At 37.9% G+C, this 22587-nt stretch overlaps 1 protein-coding gene across 1 annotated transcript; it reads right to left on the reverse strand.

The window, feature by feature from the left end:
• Nucleotides 1-19338: 19338 nt before the first annotated feature.
• On the reverse strand, nucleotides 19339-20271 carry LOC130852058 (olfactory receptor 2A25). Its single transcript, XM_057732694.1, has one exon. The coding sequence runs from the start codon at nucleotides 20269-20271 to the stop codon at nucleotides 19339-19341; it is 933 nt and encodes a 310-aa protein (XP_057588677.1).
• Between the last annotated feature and the right edge of the window lie 2316 nt (nucleotides 20272-22587).

Below are 22587 nucleotides of genomic sequence, written 5' to 3' on the forward strand. Positions count from 1 at the left end.
TGGGGCATTTTAAGTGGCTCTAAGAAGGCTGGATTTACTCTCTTGAGATAGAAAGTCATCAGGCATCGGTGTGAATCAGGCAAACATCCATTCTGGACCACTGCATTTCGGGAAGAGGCCTGGCATAAGATATTAATTTATGTGTTAACAGCATATATAATGTATTGAAATCTCCCTGATGAGGTGCCATAGAAAGTGGATAGAAAATAGATACGAAGAATAAACCCTGAAAAATGCCAGTGTTTATAGATATGAGAAATGAGGAAGAGCAGCCAGAAAGGTATGAGGGCCACCAGGAGAGCAAAATATCAGCGATCAGGCAGGCAGTTCATCTCCCCACACTAGTCTTCACTTCTTACTTACACAGACTCCTAAGGTCAATTGGGGGTGAGAGTTTAGATCGTCTCATTTTTTTCTTGTAGATGCCCAGAGTCTTGGACATGCACATATCCCTACACATGTGCATGGTCTTCTATATTCCCAGGAACATGCTGAAGCCTTTCAAAGCCACCTGTATCCATCTCATTGCTCAGCTTTTCCTCTGAAGTGTTTTGGTCATACTGTTTGGAGCCATATCTTCATGTGCGATGCCTGTTATTAGTACCTCTGACAGCTGTGATATTTAATAATTGCCCCTCACTGTTTTCCATAAATATTCTATACATACACAATGAGAGAGGTGAGCCAGGTCAAATAAACACAAGTCTTCAAGCAGGATTTTCTGCGAGGTTACCTGACTAGTAAAGTGATGATAGATACCTTAATACTGGGCATTAGAGGAGCTTCAACTCTTTTGCTGCTTGCAGAGGCTGCAGGAATGCTGGTTTTCACCATGGTTGTAGGGCTGTAGGTTTTCTAGGCTACCCCAGAGCTGGAGTGACGGTAATGGGAACAGAGCCAGCTAAAACCCCACAGAGCTCACTGTCTTAACAAGGTTAGCAGTTTTTCTTATATATACTCTCCAGATTTTTGCCTTTCTTTAAGTCTTAGTGTTCTGAGACTAGATTTTGACAAATTGGTCAGTGTTCTTTTTCCTTTATGGAGCAGAGGAAGTTCAGAGATTCTTACTCTGTTATTTCGATTAACCAGGGCCAATATTTTTTAAGGAAAAGCATGTTTCATGTATACCCAGATAACATACAACTATTCTTCACACCATATAAGCTTAGATGAATGTAAAAAACTTTTATAGCCCTTCATGTCTTTAACTCTTGTCTGTTTAGAAGGCTTCAGCCTAGGTTTCTGATCAGCTCTCCCGTTTGTGCCAAATTGTACTGCACCTGTCCCACTATTTCTGGTGTTTATAACATGAGATTAGGGAAGATTTAGCGTGGATGAGATCTCTTTTTGCTCTTTTGAATTCATTCTGTTCACCATCAACCTAGGTTGGTGACTGAAGAAGATATATATATATGTATGTGTATGTGTATATATATATATATATATTTATATGTAAAAATAGAACTGTTAACTACTGGAGCAGTTTTCTATCTGTGTAAATTATCTATAAATGCCTTTGCCAAACCCTCTTTATATATATTTATACACACACACACACACACACACAAACACAGTTGGCCCTCCATACCCATGAGTTCTGCATCCTTGGATTCAACCAACGGTAGATCAAAAATATTCCAAAAAATTTCAGAAAGTTCCAAAAAGCAAAACCTGAATTTGTAGCATACTAGCAAGTATTTACATAGCACTTAACATTGTATTTACAACTACTTACATAATATTTACATTCTGTTAGGTATTATAAGTAATCTAGAGATGATTTAAAGCACACAGTAGGATGTCTGTAGGTTCTATACAAATACTAAACCATTTTATATAAGGGACTTGAACACATGTAGATTTTGGTATGGGAAGGTCCTGAAACCAATCCCCTGAGGACACTGAAGGACAATAGTGTATATACACATACATACTTTCCACAATGGAATTTATTTTCACATTGCTTTGATTAATTTTAAGGTAAAATTTGATTACACAATTCTTTCAGAGGGTCTCAGAGAAATACAATGCTTGGACAAATTTACAAACAATCTTGATGTGATTATTGTGCTTTTACTTATTTGTTATTTCCTATATCTTTCAGTCTTTATTTGCTTTCTATTATGTAAGTTTCAGGTGTACAACACCATAATTCAATAGCTATATACACTACAAAGTGATATATACACTACACCACCCCCTTTCCATCTGGTAACCGCTAATCTGTTCTCTGTACCTATGAGTTTTTTTTCGTTTTGTTTTGTTTGTTCACTGTTTTTTATTCCATATGAGTGAAACTATATGGTATTTGTTTGTCTGACCTATTTCACTTAGCATTATACCTTCAAGGTCCATCCATGTTGTCCAAATGGCAGAATTTCATTCTTTTTTATGGCTAAGTAATATTCTACTGTATATAAACAGCACACCTTCTTTATTCATTCATCCATCGATGGACACTTAGGTTGTTTTCATGCTTATTGTGCATTTTTAAAGTGAGAAGTAACCTGAAAATATCTAAGATATTCATCCGTGTAATGATACTAGAGATAGTTATTTTTTCCCAAAAGACCTCAATAAAAGACTTCTACAACTAAAAGCAAAATTTTTTATTCCCAAACTTGAAATAAACAAACTGTTTGTCATTTCTTTTTTTCCCCTATGGTGGATAATTTTGCAATAGCTGTTTGAATGTTATCTTTTGTAAATGACTTCTGTTTAACAATGCTTGGCACTCTGCTAACTAACATTCATTTGATTCTCTTCTGTAACTCTGAGCTAATGTATTAGTTTTCTATGAGTTCTAAAACTAACTGCCACAGACGGCGTTGCATAAAGAATAGAAATTTATTTTCTCACAGTTCCGGGGGTTAGTAGTCCAAGAGCAAGATGTTGACATGTTTGGTTTCTTCTGAGGCCTCTCTTCTTGGTGTGTAGGTGGCTATCTTCTCTCCATGTCCTCACATGGTCTTCCTTCTGTTTACGTCTATATTCTATCTTCTCTTAAGGACATCAGTCACATTGGATTAGGGCCACTCTAAATACCTCACGCTAACATAATTACCTGCATAAATTCTATCTCCAAAAGGTCACATTTTGATGTACTCTGGGGCCCTGATTTCAATATATTAACTTTGAGGGAACACAACTCAGTATAAAATAGCTAATTACTCACTTTTGAGACGATGAAACTTTACCACATGGTGTGCATGATTAACAGCCACAATGCAACTTGCTTAACATTTGCTTCTCAGGTGTGTGAACTGACATTTAAAAATAATCATCTCTTGGGACTTCTCTGGTGGTCTAGTGGTTGAGACTTCGCCTTCCTATGCAGGGGGTGCAGGTTCCTGCCCTTGTCGTGGAGCTCAGATCTTGTGTGCCTTGTGGCCAAGGAACCAAGGCATAGAGCAGAAGCAATATTGTAACAGATTCAATAAAGACTTTAAAAATGGTCCACATCAAAAAAAAAATCTTTAGAAAAAATAATAACCATCTCTTTTGGAATATGGCTCAGGACTGTATTGCCCTAGTTTTTACCTAGCTGCTAATAAAGACCTCAGCATAAAAATAAAAATATTAACTGGAACAGATTGCCATTTGTGTAAATTATGTGTAAATGACCTTGCCAAACCCTCTCCAAAATGATGGCAACTACTATTTTCACGCTGCTTTAGTCATTAATGAGTTTAACAAACATGTGTTGCATGCTGAAGATTAATTCTTCAAAAAACTCCTTCCACAATATTTAGTGCTTTGTTTAACAAGGTAAAGTTATCAAGATAATTGTACGTGAACTTAGCTTTCAAATGAATGTGTTTTAGAAGAAAATCTGTAGCATAGGCTGTGATCCTTGCCAAAAAGGACATACCAGTTGAGCTCACATTCCCAGAGGCATATTTCCTACAGGCATTTTCCAAACAGTGACCATAAAAATGGAATCTGAGCAGAGAGCTACAGTCTTCTTGGATGTAAGCAACAGAGATTGGAGATATGAAACATGAGAGGGGTAGGAATTGAGTTGGTGGGGGTATTTAGAAATGGGAAGATCTGTAGATGAGGAGCTCCCAAAATACATGCAAGAGGGAATTCCCTGGTGGTGCAATGGTTGAGAATCTGCCTGCCAATGCAGGGAACATGGGTTCAATCCCTGGTCCAGGAAGATCCCACATGCCGTGGAGCAACAAAGCCCGTGCACCACAACTACTGAGCCTCAGTGCCACAGCTTCTGAAACTGGCGAGCCTAGAGTCCATGCTCCACAACAAGAGAAGCCACCACAATGAAAAGCCCGTGCACTGGCAATGAAGAGTAACCCCCACTCACCACGAACAGAGAAAAGCCCACGCGCAGCAACGAAGACCCAAAGCAGCCAAAAAATAAATAAATAAATAAATATTTTTAAAAATTAGATTAAAAAACATACATGCAAGAGTTTTTGTTAGGAATTTCTTCATTGAAAAGCACATGTGACAGATGCATTGGGAATGCACGGAAGGACGCAGTAATTCCCACAGAGAACCAGCTGAACACCAGCAGACGGCCTCGGACACCAGAAAGGGCTGCGGGGAGCCCGACATAGCTGGTAGGGAGGCATCTACGAGGGCTCAAAAAGGGTGAAGCGGCGGAGCTGTGGCAGACGGGAGGGAGTGAGAAACATACGGAGGGTCCGCAGCACAGCTCAGCGTTCCCGGACCGAGACATCGATCCGCGGCTGAACGGAGGGTCCAGGAGCGGGAGCGTGGGAACCGGAGAGCTGGTTCAGGGGGAGAAACATTGTTGCCGGTAGGGTGACGGACCGAGAGGACAGGAGGGAGGAGGTCCGCGGAGAGGAGTGCTCGTCCCTGAGAGCTGCCCGGCCATGATGGCGGCTGGAGGCTGCAGGCTCCCGGGCGGGGGGGAGGAGCCGCGTGCATAGCCTCTCTCTCTCTTTCAGTGCCTCTGCAACAGGCAGTGGAGAGACGCCCTGCAGGCCACCTAAGGCGCTCAGGGATAACAAGCACCCTCAGGCACTCGGGTGGGGCTAGATTAAAACTCCTTGCAACGCCAGCAGCAGGGAGGCTGCCTAGAGAAAAAAAAAAACCAGCATCAAAAAGAAAAAAACCCCGAGAGAGGCCCAACTCTAAGACTTTCTGTTTACGTTGAGCCACCAGCGCCCTCTGCAACAGGCACCTCCAAGCCTGACTGAAACAACAGTGCGCCACTGTTCACTCACTCCCAGGAGAAGGAGCCACTATTGTACCCTCTCCCTCCCCACACACCAATGCTTACAGACGAACAATAAAGGAACCTCTGCTGGTCACAGAATAACGCGAAAGAAAAACCCAAGGCAAGGAGAAGGACACTTACAGCTGAGACACTAAGGAAACAGAAATAGTAGAATCAATACCTATTGAACTGGTCCATTCTGGGATCAGTTCTGGATTTTTTTTTTTTTCTTTCTCTCTCTCTTTTTTTTTTTTTTCATTTATTAAATACGATCTTAGCCCTAAGGGATCTACAAGTTTTATAACATAATTTTTTAATGATATTTTTTATTCCTTTTTTTTTTTTTTTGCCTTTTTATATACTTCTATATCTAGCTAAGTTTTTGGTAGTACAGACAAAATATCTCTCATACTTTCCTTTCATCCCTATCTTTTATACACTTCTATTCCTTTCTTTTTCTTTGCATATTTCCAACCACATTATGCTCTTCTGTTCCCCTTTATTCCAGCCATTTTAAGTTTATTTTATCTTAACATACTTATAAGCAACACTATCGGTCTGCTCAGACTCCTTGCTCTATTCTCCAGATGACGCACTGCCTTGGTATTTAATATTAGGCTTTTCTCTTTATCTTAGTTCTTAGTACAGTTGTCTAATTACATTCTGAGAATCTCCATTCTCTCTGGTGGTACTCCAGCTCATTTCTATATTTGATCCTAGCTTACAAAATCTCCCTGGATTGATGTTTGTAGGCGTAGGGTGTTATTTGTTGTTTGTTTGCTTTTGCTTTTGTCTCTGATTTGTTCTGTTTCAGTTGTCAATTTCTGCTGGGTTTCTCTTTGAATATCTGATAGCACACTGGGGTTCTGTCAGGTCTTTCTAGAGCCTTATGTCCTAACGGATTCAATAATTGTGTGTCTTATACATGTATGTGTTTCCTAGACTTAATATTCGTTTAATCCAATACTTGGACATTAGTCTGAGGCTTGGACAGTCTTCTATAAACACCTCTATCACCAGGACAAGCAACCCCAAAAGCTTGGACAACCATGAGGAAACAAAGAAACCCCATGCAGGCAAAGGAGCAGGAAAAAAACCCACAAGACCAAATAAATGAGGAGGAAATAGGAAAAATGCCTGAAAAAGAATTCAGAGTAATGATAGTAAAAATGATCCAAAATCTCGATAACAAAATAGAGAAAGTACAAGAAACAGTTCATAAGAACTCAGAAAAACAAACAGCAATGGATAACAAAATAACTGAAATTAAAAATACTCTAGATGCTATAACCAGCAGAATGACTGAGGCAGAAGAATGAATAAGTGAGTTGGAAGATAGATTGGGGGAAATAACTGCCACAGAGCAGGAAAAAGAAAAAAAAAATAAAAAGACTAGAAGACAGCCTCAGAGACCTCAGTGATAACCTTAAACGTACCAACATTCGAATTATAGGCATCCCAGAAGAAGAAGAAAACAAGAAAGGGTCTGAGAAAATATTGGAAGAGGTTCTAGTGGAAAACTTCCCCAACATGGGAAAGGAAATAATTCACCAAGTCCAAGAAGCACAGAGAGTCCCATACAGAATAAACCCAAGGAGAAATACACCAAGACACATATTAATCAAACTAACGACAATTCAACACAAAGAAAAAATATTAAAAGCAGCAAGAGAAAAGCAACAAACAACATATAAGGGAAAACCCATCAGGATAACAGCTGACCTTTCTACAGAAACTCTGCAGGCCAGAAGGGAATGGCAGGATATACTCAAAGTCCTGAAAGAGAGAAACCTACAGCCAAGAATACTCTACCCAGCAAGAATCTCCTTCAGATTTGAGGGAGAAATCAAAAGCTTTCCCGACAAGCAAAAGTTAAGAGAATTCAGCACCACCAAACCAGCCTTACAACAAGTGCTAAAGGAACTTCTCTAAGTAGGAAACACAAGAAAAGGAAAACACCTACAAATACAAACCCAAAACAATTCAGAAAATGGTCATTGGAACACACATGTCAATAATCACTTTAAATGTAAATGGATTAAATGCTCCAACCAAAAGACACAGACTGGCTGAATGGATACAAACACAAGAGCCTTCTATATGCTGCCTACAAGAAACCCACTTCAGACCAAGGGATACATATAGACTGAAAGTGAAGGGATGGAAAAAGATATTCCATGCAAATGGAAGTCAAAAGAAAGCTGGAGTAGCAATACTCATATCAGACAAATTAGACTTGAAAGTAAAGACTATTAAAAGAGACAAGGAAGGACACTACATAATGATCAAGGGATCCATCCAAGAAGAACATATCACAATGGTAAATATCTATGCCCCCAATATAGGAGCACCTCAGTACATAAGGCAAATGCTAACAGTTATAAAAGGGGACATCGACAGGAACACAATTATAGTGGGAGACTTGAACACCCCACTTACATCAATGGACAGATCATCCAAACAGAAAATAAATAAAGACACACAAGCTTTAAATGACACATTAGACCATCTCGACTTAATTGATATTTATAGGACATTCCATCCAAAAATGACAGAATACACTTTCTTCTCAAGTGCACACGGAACATTTTCCAGGATAGATCACATCTTGGGTCACAAATCAAACCTCAGCAAATTCAAGAAAATTGAAATCATATCAAGCATCTTCTCAGACCACAACGCCATGAGACTAGATATCAATTACAGGAAAAAAACTGCAAAAAATACAAACACATGGCGGCTAAACAATTCACTCTTAAACAACCAAGGAATCACTAAAGAAATCAAAGAGGAAATCAAAAAATATCTAGAAACAAATGACAATGAAAACACAACAACCCAAAACCTATGGGACGCAGCAAAAGCAGTTCTAAGAGGGAAGTTTATAGCAATACAGTCCTACCTTAAGAAACAAGAAAATGATCGAATAAACAACCTAACCTCACACCTAAAACAACTAGAGAAAGAAGAACAAAGAAACCCCAAAGTGAGCAGAAGGAAAGAAATCGTAAAGATCAGAGCAGAAATAAATGAAAAAGAAAGCAAGGAAACCATAGCAAAAATAAATAAAGCTAAAAGCTGGTTCTTTGAGAAGATTAACAAAATTGATAAACCATTAGCCAGACTCATCAAGAAAAAAAGGGAGAAGATGCAAATCAACAGAATTAGAAATGAAAAAGGAGAAGTCACAACGGACACCTCAGAAATACAAAACATCATGAGAGACTACTACAAGCAACTATATGCCAATCAATTGGATAACCTGGAAGAAATGGATACATTCTTAGAAAAATACAATCTTCCAAGACTGAACCAGGAAGAAATAGAAACCATGAACAGACCAATCACAAGTTCAGAAATTGAGGCAGTGATTAAAAATCTCCCAACACACAAAAGCCCAGGACCAGTTGGATTCACAGGCGAATTCTATCAAACATTTCGAGAAGAGCTAACACCTATCCTTCTCAAACTCTTCCAAAATATTGCAGAAGGTGGAGCACTCCCAAACTCATTCTATGAGGCTACCATCACCCTGATACCAAAACCAGGCAAAGATGTCACAAAAAAAGAAAACTACAGACCAATATCACTGATGAATATAGATGCAAAAATCCTCAACAAAATACTAGCTAACAGACTGCAACAGCACATTAAAAAAATCATACACCATGATCATGTGGGGTTTATCCGTGGGATGCAAGGATTCTTCAATATACGCAAATCAATCAACGTGATACATCATATCAACAAATTGAAGGATAAAAACCATATGATCATTTCAATAGATGCAGAAAAAGCTTTTGACAAAGTTCAACATCCATTTATGATAAAAGCTCTCCAGAAAATGGGCATAGAAGGAAATTACCTCAACATAATAAAAGCCATATATGAAAAACCAAAAGCCAACATCGTTCTCAATGGAGAAAAAGTGAAAGAATTCCCTCTAAGAACAGGAACAAGACAAGGGTGTCCACTCTCACCACTGTTATTCAACATAGTTTTGGAATTTTTAGCCACAGCAATCAGAGAAGAAAAAGAAATCAAAGGAATCCAAATTGGAAAAGAAGAAGTCAAATTGTCACTCTTTGCAGATGATATGATATTATATATAGAAAACCCTAAAGACTCTACCAGAAAACTGCTAGCACTCATTGATGAGTTTAGTCAAGTAGCAGGATACAAAATTAATGCACAGAAATCTCTTGCATTCCTATACACTAACAACAGAAGAGCAGAAAGAGAAATTAAGGAAACTCTCCCATTCACCATTGCAACAAAAAGAATCAAATACCTAGGAATAAACCTGCCTAAGGAGGCAAAAGATCTGTATGCAGAAAACTTTAAGACATTGATGAAAGAAATCAAAGATGACACAAACAGATGGAGGGACATACAACGTTCCTGGATTGGAAGAATCAACATCGTGAAAATGACTGTACTACCCAAAGCAATTTACACATTCAATGCAATCCCGATCAAATTACCAATGGCATTTTTCACAAAACTATAGCAAGAAATGTTACGATTTGTATGGAAACGCAAAAGACCCCGAATAGCCAAAGCAATCTTGAGAAGGAAAAATGGAGTTGGTGGAATCAGGCTTCCTGACTTCAAACTATACTACAAGGCCATAGTGATCAAGACAGTATGGTACTGGCACAAAAATAGAAAGGATGATCAATGGAATAGAATAGAGAACTCAGAAGTAAGCCCAAACACATATGGGCACCTTATCTTTGACAAAGGAGGCACGAGTATACAATGGAAAAAAGACAGCCTCTTCCATAAGTGGTGCTGGGAAAATTGGACAGCAACATGTAAAAGAATGAAATTAGAACACTTCCTAACACCATACACAAAAATAAACTCCAAATGGATTAAAGACCTACATGTAAGGCCAGACACTATAAAACTCCTAGAGGAAAACATAGGCAGAACACTCTTTGACATACATCAAAGCAACATCCTTTTTGACCCACCTCCTAGAATCATGGAAATAAAATCAAGAATAAACGAATGGGACCTCATGAAACTTAAAAGCTTTTGCACTGCAAAAGAAACCATAAACAAGACTAAAAGGCAACCCTCAGAGTGGGAAAAAATAATTGCCTATGAAACAACGGGCAAAGGATTAACCTCCAAAATATACAAGCAGCTCATGCAGCTTCATACCAAAAAAGCAAATAACCCAATCCACAAATGGGCAGAAGACCTAAATAGATATTTCTCCAAAGAAGACATACAGATGGCCAACAAACACATGAAAAGATGCTCAACATCACTAATCATCAGAGAAATGCAAGTCAAAGCCACAATGAGGTATCACCTCACACCAATCAGAATGGCCATCATCACAAAGTCTGGAAACCACAAATGTTGGAGAGGGTGTGGAGAAAAGGGAACTCTCCTGCACTGTTGGTGGGACTGTAAGTTGGTACAGCCACTATGGAAAACAATTTGGAGGTTCCTTAAAAAACTACAAATAGAACTACCATATGATCCAGTCATCCCACTCCTGGGCATATACCCAAAGAAAACCATAATCCCAAAAGAAACTTGTACCATAATGTTTATTTCAGCACTCTTTACAATAGCCAGGACATGGAAGCAACCTAAATGCCCATCAACAAATGAATGGATACAGAAGATGTGGCATATATATACAATGGAATATTACTCAGCTATAAAAAGGGATGAGATGGAGCTTTATGTAATGAGGTGGATAGAACTACAATCTGTCATACAAAGTGAAGTAAGTCAGAAGGAGAAGGACAAATATTGTATGCTAACTCACATATACGGAATCTAAAAATGGTACTGATGAACTCAGTGACAAGAACAAGGACGCAGATACAGAGAATGGACTGGAGAACTCGAGGTATGGGAGGGGGCGGGGGGTGAAGGGGAAACTGAGAAGAAGCGAGAGAGTAGCACAGACATATATATACTACCAAATGTAAAATAGTCAGTGGGAAGTTGTTGTATAACAAAGGGAGTCCAACTCGAGGATGGAAGATGCCTTAGAGGACTGGGGCAGGGAGGGTGGGGGGGACTCGAGGGGGGGGCGTCAAGGAAGGGAGGGAATACGGGGATATGTGTATAAAAACAGTTGATTGAACCTGGTGTACCCCCAAAAAAAATTAAAAAAAAAAACTGTACTGATGAACCTAGTGGCAGGGCAAGATTAAAGACACAGACATAGAGAATGGACTTGAGGACACGGTAGGGGGAAGGGGAACTGGGACTAAGTGAGAGAGTAGCATTGACATATATACACTACCCAATGTAAAATAGAAGGGTAGTGGGAAGCTGCTGCATAGCACAGGGAGATCAACTTGATGCTTATGATGACCTAGAGGGGTGGGATAGGGAGGGTGGGAGGGCGGCACAAGAGGGAAGGGATATGGAGATATATGTATAAATACAGCTGATTCACTTTGTTGTACAGTAGAAACGGGCACAACATTGTAAACCAATTATACTCCATTAAAGATCTGAAGAAAAAAAATAAAACATATGTCTATGCAAAAAAAAAAAAAAAAAAAAGCACATGAATGCTGAACCTAACAGGGAACAGTTGTTGAGGGGCTGAAAGGTGAGAAGAGCTGAGCAGAACTGAACAGATATTTTAGAAGTTGCAAAATGTCTAGAAGAGTTTGGAGTTATAATCTAGCCTAGGTGGAGAGATCTTCATAAAATCTTTGCCCTAAGTGCAAAAATGATGCCCCAGGAGTAAGAGTAACATTGAAATAGACCATATTAACAAACCTAAAATCAAGCCCCAAGAGAAACAAGGTGATCTCCAACAAATTTAATTGTTCAGGGGAAAAGCACAAAAATCAACAATGCTTACAGTAGTATAACATAACTGATAGCTTCTACAATGTATCATTAAACAAGTAAAAATCAGGAAAAAGTAATCAATAATCAAGAGATAAAATAGTCAACAGTAGAGGACCCAGACATAACATAAATATTGAAGTTACAAATAAAGTCATCAAATAACTATAGTTTATGTCAAAGAAAAGGGAAACAAAGATAGCAAAAATGAAAAAATGCAATATTTCAGTTAAGTATTAGGGTCTACAAAAAGAATCAAATATTCATTCTGAAATAGTATTTTGAAGAGATTATTTCTGAGAATTTCCCAATTATGATGAACACAGACATCTCAGCAAATCAAAAGCAGGATAAATTGATATAAAACAATACTTTGACATATTATAGTAATCTTTGTGAAAAACAAAAAAAAAAGTAAATATTCTTAAGACATATAAAAAATTATGCTCATGACCATCAGGGAGCATTCCTTTGGCTGAAAAAAGGCATTTCCCTTAATGTTTCTTGTAGTGCAGGCCTACTGACAATGAAGTCTCAGGTTTGTTTGTTTGCTTGCTTGCTTGTTTTATTTCTGGTTTTATCTGACAACATGTTTATAGCATCCTGATTTTGGAAGGATATTTTTCTGTATATAATATTCTTGAATGACAGGTTTCTTTCAACATTTTAAAGATATTATCCCATTGCCCTCTGACCTCCATAGTTTTGGATTTAAAAGCCAGTCGTAATTCTTATTATTGTATTCCTGATGGTAAGAGAGGGGAGGATACAGTGTCATGAAGGCATCTTTATTCTATTTCCTGCCTTGCATAAGAGAAGGTCTTTCCTCATATGTCCTTTGCAGTCATTTCAACCCCAAATCTTCGGGATTGAAAATGACCTTAAAGCCAGGTGCTGGCTTCTGATCTCACCATTCAGTTGGTGATTCTGTCTTACTTTTGTTCTTTGAGAGTTTTATTTACTCTTTCAAGTCCAGATATGCATTTAAAAATTATGTATTTTAAAATATTTTTCAGTATTTTTAGGTGCTTTGTCATAACAAGATTTTCAGGATAGCTGCTCTGCTGTATTGCTTATTGTTTCTATTCTGGAAATTCTAAAACTAATCTATCTAGGAAGGAAGCCAAATAATTGCTATCATCTTTGTAAATAAATTATTTGATGCAAATAGAACTTTACTATAATTATGCAAGCTCACTTCTCAGTAACTGCCTGCAAAAACTTGTTATTCCACTGAAACATTATTCCTTACTCTGATAAAGAATATTTCCATTCTACATTTTCCATTCCAGTTTCCCCACTTAAGTATTATTTCATGATATTCTCACCATTTCCCCTCTCCAATTTCTTTGATTCATCCATCAGATTGTTATATTCTCCAATTTTTCCTGTCCATAATTTTTCTTGTCTCTATATGATCAAATTGTTTATAAACCTCAATTTAATTGTTTCATAAATTTTCCATTTCTAAAATTGTACTTTAAAAAACTTTCTATTTCTTCATTATATAATCCTTACATACTCATAATACTTGGATTTAAAAATTCAGATAAGTAAATAGAAGAGAACTCCTTTCTTTATCATCAATGTAAGTTCACTCTCAAAAATCGCCATCCATATTATATGGATGGCATTAGTAATCTCTTTTCTTTTAATATGAATTTAATGAAAAAATTGTAAGTCAATAAATATATGATCCAACCCTGATTTTTAAGAATATACTCTTTAGAATGTATGTTCCATATCAATACATATTTTATCTATCTCCTAGTACTGGAAAGCTTGGATGTTTTCAATCTTTAGCTACTACAAACACCATTACAGTGAGGCATCTTTGCTCACATAATTATGTCCTCAGATAAATTCTCTAAATTGGAATTACTGGATTGAAACTAACTCACAGTGTTCATCTCTTTGTACCAAATTTCCCTGAAGAAAGATATGAGACTTTAAGCTCCAATGAACACACTATAGTATTACCTATTTTCTCAAGGCCTTGCCATAAAGACATAAGAAAATTGAAAAAGTCATCAATATAATTACAGATACACTATCTCTTTTTTAATTTAATATTTATTACTATTTATATTTTTCCTATGAATGCTGATAATTTGGGTAATTGAAGTGTTTTGAAAATGCTTAAAGAACAGCTTAGGGCTTCCTAGGTGGCGCAGTGGTAAGGAATCTGCCTACCAGTGCAGGGGACATGGGTTCGATCCCTCTCCAGGAAGATCCCACATGCTGCGGAGCAGCTGAGCCTGTGCGCCACAACTATTGAGCCTGCCCTTTGGAGCCTGTGAGCCACAACTATTGAGCCCATGTGCTGCAACTGCTGAAGCCCATGTGCCCAGAGCGTGTGCCCCACAACAGGAGAGGCCACAGCAATGAGGGGCCCGTGCACCACAACGAAGAGTAGCCCCCACTCGCCGCAACTGGAGAAAGCCCACACGCAGCAAGGAAGACCTAACACAGCCAATAAAATTAATTAATTAATTAATTTAAAAAAAAAAACAGCTTAAATTTTGTGCTCTACTCAAGTTTTTGTCTTTTGCTACTTCAAACTCTTGAAACACTTGGGAAAATAATTTAGTTGTTAAACAGATTTATTAATTTATTTGTTTTTGTGGTCCCAGTGAAATGTAAGAGAAAAGGAAGACAGGTAAGAAAATGCAGGTGGTCAGATGCATGTATATCCTGGCTTTCCCATTCTGATTTGAAATCACAGACAGGGTTGTTAGACACGATGAGAATAAATGTCAAAGCATGAGTGTTTCTCTAACATTCCCCATTAGTATCTCCAGAAGGGTGAGCAAGGAGAGGTAAGCGCTCAAGAACTGAGACAGCTCTCCTGGATCCTTGCTGCCTCTGTGTTTTCTGGAAGGGACTTAAATAATGCTACAAGCCCCTAGATGGAAGTAGATGGAGGATGCAAATGGCAGAAAAGTATGGCTAGAGCTTTCACTGGGAGTCAGCATGATACAGGTAAAATAGCCTTGTACCCTGAGTGCTTCAGGGTGATCCAATTAGAGATCAAAGTGAAATACACAGCCATATCTCACAGAGGTTAATAGCACCAGCTAGGGGATAGAATGAGGATGAGACAACTAGGACTTATAATTGATACCGAATAAATATAACGAGAACATATTTTCCATAACCCCATACTCTAGGATCAAAGATTAGACAGGTCTTGAAGTAGCTCCAGAGAGGCCACACCTCAGCAGAAACCAACCAACCCTCACCAAGGATCAAACAAGTCTCACAGGAGAGACTGAAACATGGACTAGGAAGAGATGACATGAGAAAGAGCTCTGTAAACCTCTGTTGAGATATCTTTAACAGAAGTTTAATATTCATGTTGTCCCAACTCACAATGATAACTTCACCTTCCCTACTCCCTAGACCTGCTAATTATTAGGCTATTCACAAAATAATAAGTTCTGTATTCTTGGTTCAACGATTTAGAAGAAAAATATAGACTTGTGACCCAGTAATGTATATATACCATTACCAGAATAATACTGGTTTCTCTTTTTAGACTATAAACCCATACAGATAGGAGTTGCAAATATTTGGCTCAAAATTGTATTACCAATATCTAGTTCAGTCTGGGGCACATTGTAGGCCATAAGTAAATGATAACAATAATTATATAGTCAAATAATAATAATAATAATAATAATAATAATAATTATACAGTCAGCCTATCAGGCCTTCAAGCCAAAGCGGATCCAAGTCTAGGGCATTCATAATCCAGCATTTCCCTGGGTATATATCCAGCACTAATGATTGTATATGTCCCTTCAAATTATTCATAGAATAATTATGTATCATAGCCAAAATTGGAGACAACTCAAATATCTACCAGAAAAAGAACGTACACTTTGTGTGTGTATGTGTATACACACATTCTATTTACATAAAGTCCAAGAAAGTGTAATGCTAATATATGCGGTTAAGAGTCAGGGTAATAGCTACCTTGTGGGAGGAGGAAGAGCCAGGCTTGACGCTGCTCATGGGAGGCCAGAAATGTTTTATTTCTCATCCCAGAAGGTGACCTTTCACTGAGTTGGACTTATGATTTGCATATTTCTGTGTGTGCTCTCAATAAAAAAACTAAAAATTCTTCCTCCTGTTCATCGTACCTAACCAACAATTAAAGGGTGCCCATTTCACCTTCTTATCTCAATTACTCCCACTCTATCCTACGTGTACTTCTCCAGGTCATCCTCTAACCAGCGTTTCTTGCCTAGACTAACAGTAGCTTTTAAACTCATTTCTCTGATACCAATCTGGATACCTCAAATCCTTGCTCCACAGAGCCCTAGAATCTTCCTAAATTAAGGTCTGACTACCTGATACTTTCATGCTTACAACACTTTAATGGCGTACATTTCACAGAGGACATATATTAGGACCAATACCCTGTAATATGAGTTTTCTCCATGCTGTTCTCTCTCCAAACCTTGCTTCTCATTAATCCTTGCTTTTTGTGTTTTTCTCTCCAAAACCCTGAGCTTTTAGTTTACCCCACCCTATACATGCTACTTACTCCTTGGGCCTTTGCTCCTTCCACCCATTAGATGGAATACACCTTCCTGCCACGCCACCTCTTCCTTCTGACTAACTCTCTCTCAACCTTTAAGATGCTCTTACTCCTCGAAGTCCTCCTTAACCACTCCCACTATGGGTGAGCTATACTTCCTCTGAGCTATGTTAGCACCCTCTGCTGATCTCAGTGATTAACTTAGCATATGGCAATGTTAAATTTCATTTATACATCTGTGTTACCCTCCCCACTAGACAGTGAGTAAAGTCAGAGTAGAAACTGTGTCTTTCTCACATTTTCATTTCCAGATCTAACATAGCACAAAGTGTGCACGCACGTGAATGGATTTTTGCAATTTTGACCTGTATTTATTCATGTACTTTTAAACTATTCATTATTTCTTTAAAGAATTGAGATTGAAAAAAAACCACTATGAGTCATTAACTTCCTAAATTATTTGACATTTTGGTGTTTTACATCAGATAAAAGGCTAAATTTTATAATGTTCCTGCTGCTTTCTAGTACAGTGGGAAATCTAATTTTTGATTGTCTTATTTTTAGGTCATAGTTCTTATTCTTTAAAGATATACTAAGTTTATGTTGTGGATAATATTAATAACATTTGTTGAGCTCTTATTTTGAGTCATGGATTCCACTAAGCATTCTGCATATAGTATTTCCTCTTATATTCATGACAAACTTGTGAACTTAGTGAACTCATTTTACACATAGTAAATCTAAATTCTTTGGAATTTCAATTTAAATTCCAAACAATTTAGATTTCAGTTGCCATCTAGCAACTGAAAGAACTTTGTAAAAACCTAGCTCTAACTGAACTCAAAGTATACTTATTTTTAAACCTTTTATTTGGCCATGGAGTAAAATGTCTTCATAACAGATGCCCTCACAAAAAGGATGTTTTATAAGACAGTTTTTTGCACACAAAAAAATTTTATTTTAAAAGTTGAATATTTCCCTTATGTACAGTTTAAATATTTAGAAGGTTTAATTTAGTATGGAAGTTGAGGGGAAAAAAACCTCTCTCTATATTCTTTTCCATTACTTCTTAATAATTTTCTATCACTTCATAATTAAGTGTTAGAGTACCATATTTGATTTAAATGATTATTTAACTTATGTCAAATCTCTTAATTTAAAATCAAATGATTTCTGATAAGTTATAGTTCTAGTATCATTGGTCAACTAATCTTCAAAACAATTACGTGTGTTCTTATTCGCTAGGGTGTTTTCTTCAAGTTTTGGTCGTTTCCCATAGAAGACAACTGACCAAACCAATGACAGAAAAAGAGAGAGATCTCCCAAGGACTTTGTTACTTCCATTCTGCTCTCTTCCTCTCAGCTCCACAATCCATGAATCTCCACCCACACTCCACAAGTAGAGAAAAACTGACCGAGAAAGCTCTAGTATGTCTACATATTTATTAGCATGGTATCCTTTGGGGTTTTCTTGTTGCTGTTATTTGCATCAGAGTTAAATTATTAATTTTCTTTCCCCTGAAGCTATGGCTTATGCTCTTCCTAGTTTAAGTTGGTTATGCCTTAGAAAACATCACTATCATGGGACTATGTGGGAAGAGATTCAGAAGTCTTTCTGAAACCTTGTAAATGTTACTAAAAGTAATTAAAGTATGTGGGCCGAGCGACTGGATGCAGAATGTCCTGCTTGAGCAGTGGAGGAGCTAAGGGTGCTGGGCGTGGAGACCATGGGGGCATAGGCTACCATGGAAACAGAATATTGACCCTCTCTGGGGGCGCAGGCCCTTTCTCACTTGCACACCTCATATCACCCTGTTTGGCCCTGGAGGATGGCTGGTTAGCCAGAGATGGGTAAGATTCCTCAGGGGAGGAACAATCTAAGACAGGCACAGTCGCAGAGGGGCCAGCAGGGGTGGGGCACAGACCTTTAATCCTTCTGAGAGAGGTCTCCTGCCCCCAGGGCTGCTTTGCTCTCCATGCCCAGCTCAAATCCGCACCCAGCTCAGATCCACACCCTGCTCAAATCCAACCCAGGAAACAAAGATCATTGCCCCAGTCATGTGAGGCCTTTATTTGTTTATTTCAAAGATAGCCTTGTTTATGGGACTAAACTGGAACTTAGGCTATGCCAAGAACTCAATAAAAGCAACCCGGGATCAATCAGCAAGGCTCTTGATCCTAGAGGTCTTGAGTCCCCCGGTCCCATCTTTCTCTTAAATCTGTGTCTGTGTTTTCTTTAAGCTTGCGGCACCTGTCACTCACCCCGAGTCGCCGAGCTGGTCTCGGCAGGACTATAAAGAAATATTTTAAGTGTAGATCTATTTTTGAAAGAGATGACAGTTGCAGAATTTAAAATATTTAAATTACTATGTTATTAATCTCTCCCAACTCCTTTATCTTAAATATTCTACTAATATCTTGCTTTACTCTATAAAATTTTGTATTTAAGTCCTGATTACAGAACAAAAAATATACACACTTATTTCCTCTTATTCAGAATATTTCGCATAACCATATCAGAAGTATATACATTGTGCAGCTATTTGGAACCTATTTTCATTTTCTTGTGCAGCACTGACCTTCAAGCCCAGAGCCAGAAATATGGGCTGGGCTTTCTTGGGAGATAGCCTTCAGAAAATTTCAAGAAGATGAAAAAATGCCTTAAAGCATGTTTAGATACCTGTGTTCAATGAGATGGCTTCTTGGGTCCCTTTAAACTCCGTCATTTTATTATTCTATAAGTCTTTTATCGAGTTCTCCCTTTATCAAGCATTCTCTTCAGAGCGCCTTTGACTTCTTTGTTTCTCAGACTATAGATCAGGGGGTTGAGCATGGGATTGAAAAAGCTATGAAACAGCAAGAGATATTTCTTCTGTTCCTTGGGGTCCCCATATCGGGGCCCAATATACACGATAATGGCTGTGCCATAGAAGAGCCCGACCACACAGAGGTGGGAGAAGCAGGTGGAGAACGCTTTCTGGCGGCCCTCCCCTGACTGGATCTTTAGGATGGCACGTAGAATATGAATGTAAGATACCACAATCGAGGAGAATGGTCCCACCAGCACAGACACTGCCCCAGCCAAAACCACGGTCTCATTAATGTGGGTATCTGCACAGGCAAGCTTGAGAACAGCTATAATTTCACAGAAAAAGTGATTAACTTTATGAGGTCCACAGAAGGGCAATGGTAGGAGTAACATCAAGTGTACTAGGGCTAGGAGGACTCCTAAAATCCAGGAAGTCACTGCCAGAGTGATGCAGACTCTCCAGCGCATGACGGCTGAATATCGGAGGGGGTGGCAGATGGCCACGTAGCGATCATAGGACATCACCACCAGGAGAAGACATTCAGTGTGAGCAAAACTCAAAAAGAGAAAGGTCTGTGTGATGCAGCCAGCAAAGGAGATGGGCTTGGCTGGATTCAGGAGGTTGACCAGCATCTGGGGCACGGTGTTGCAGGTATAGGCTATGTCAACGATGGCCAGGTGTGAGAGGAAGAAGTACATGGGGGTGTGCAGTCTGGAGTCCAGTGAGATGAGCCCCAGGAGGACCCCGTTCCCCAGCAGGGCGAAGACATAGAACAGAGAGAAGAGCCCAAAGAGAAACATCTGAATCATTGTGTCAAGGAGAAATCCCAGTAGGATGAACTCTGTGACAGAGGTTTGATTTCCCCCCATTTCCCTGTGAAAGAGACAATGAATTTCACCAAATCTGAATGTCTGAGGGAAGTGTTTAAACACGATGGATCTTTGTGGGTCATTATTTATCCCATGAGGAAACATCATCAGTGATATTTTTTGCCCTGTTAGTCATTTAATAAGTGAAAACTATGCATGACAAATTAAACAGAAGGAAACATTTTCACTGTGATAAGCTAAATGCTAGTATTCTATTATAGTATTCAGTAAATCTTATCTTTATTTCCAAACCAACCTTTGCCACAGTTCAAAATATATTAATACTTAAATTGTGTTCATAGTAGTGGAGTTTTTCTGTGATGATTATATCAGAGGTTTGCCCGTGTACATACATACATTGCTGTGTACATATATATATACGTGTGAATGTGTGCTGCTGTCTTGTACATCTGTATACGAAGGTAGGAAGAAGGATGAGGAGCATGTCAGTGATTCTTCTGTCAGGTTGTCTCACAAGTTTGTGCCTTCCATATGCGAATTACTTGTCAGCCTTGTGATCTTTAGTGATAGCATAACACTGAATTAATTTGAGAGCATGGCAAGCAGCTTGCCACAACTTTGGATTTAAAACAGAGACCTTTGTCTTTTGGCTTTTGCACCCACAGATGGGCTATTCTGATCATGCTGTCTCATGATCATAACATTACCTCTGTCACCCCTCTTAAAATTGACATGCATATTTATATTCTGTATCTTTGTGTCTATATACACATAGACATACACACCACACATACATGTGTATATATATGTGTGTGTGTATATATATGTATATACATATATATTTCTTGTTTATCTATACTTGGGTTTTCTCATTATTTTCACCATATCCTTTGGTAAAACATCTGTTGAGTATATATATGTATGAATATATATGTGTGTATATGTATATATATCTTTTTGAATCCTCACTATGTGCAATGTACTTGGCATTGTCTTTTCTATATTATTCTACTCTATTTCATTAGTAAAAATTCTGGTTGAATGATTTCATGATGGGTTATAACCTGGAATTTAAAAAATATTGATCTATATCCAAGGCTAGAGCTAAAACTCTAACTACAGAGTCAAAATCAGAGAATCTTTTACATATTTTATACCTTCTCAACTCTAGTTATCATGAATCTTTAGGGTTTTTTTGGCTTGTCAAATTTTTAAAAATCATTCCACAATAGAGCAGGTATTCTGAGATTTAAGTCATTGTAACTTTTAAACCATTGCTTCTGTTTTCTTGCTTGTCTGACGCTATAGCCTTCATCAGTACAGAATCCATCTGAATTTCACTAAAATAAGAATCTAAGAAAAATTCATATTTCAGTTCCTATCAGTCCCCATTCAAATTTCCTGATAAGTTAATATTTGAAAGGGTTTATAAGCAAAAGTCAATAAACTTTCACCCTACTTCAAAGGGAGAATCAAAATTCATAGTAGAAATTACTGGGAGATGATTTTGTTTTAATCTAAGCAGTAACTTTGTAATAATTAAAATCACCTCCTTGAAAACTGGTTGTTGTATTAGGATTGAACTTTATGTCAGTGAATGTTTTAAATCAAAGATTGATTAACCATCTATTCAAGATGGGATTCCTTGTGTTATGTGACAGGTTGAACTAGAAGAACACTGAGGTCTCTTACAACTATAGGATTCACTGACCCTAAATGTATAGAAAACTGTTAACCATTTCCATTTCAACTTTCTTGCAAAATTTGGGGCCAATGAAATTAGTAGCACTATTTCTAAAATGTCATATGATGAAAGCACCCAAGAACTAAAGTAGAAGAACCATTGAGTCACCTCATTTTCCTATCTTCAAGTAGCTAAAATACAAAATATAAAATCCACAGACATTTACCGAATATATTCTATGTCTTGCTACATGTCTTGGCTAAGGATATATGATAGTCCCTGTCTGCTGGTGTATATAACCTGCTTGGAATGATAAGACTGTTAAAAGAAGTCACAAAGATGAAAATTCTCATATTTAAATGACTCACCAAAAGAAAGTTCACGTTCAAAAATAAAACCTTCAGGACGCTCTTCCATAACAAACTCATTTTGTAGTCAATTAGACCCATTATTTCATGAAAACACTACTTAATTTCATGAGGCAATAGAAAGGTTTTCAAGCAAATCTCTCACATAGCTATTTATCTTATCATTTAAACAAGAAATTCAACACTAAATGCATCAAAGTAAATGATCTGTATTAAGTGTATCTAAAAGAGATGATAATTTTTAAATTGTCCTATTAGCTGCCTATAAATAGCAGAAATTTGCCATTAACAGATAATAACAAT

This window comes from Hippopotamus amphibius, chromosome 4, assembly GCF_030028045.1.
Source record: "Hippopotamus amphibius kiboko isolate mHipAmp2 chromosome 4, mHipAmp2.hap2, whole genome shotgun sequence".
Taxonomy (NCBI): Eukaryota; Metazoa; Chordata; class Mammalia; order Artiodactyla; family Hippopotamidae; genus Hippopotamus; species Hippopotamus amphibius.

Excerpts from the sequence above, each read along its gene's own strand:
- LOC130852058 (XM_057732694.1), bottom strand. The coding sequence starts at position 20,271 with ATGGGGGGAAATCAAACCTCTGTCACAGAGTTCATCCTACTGGGATTT.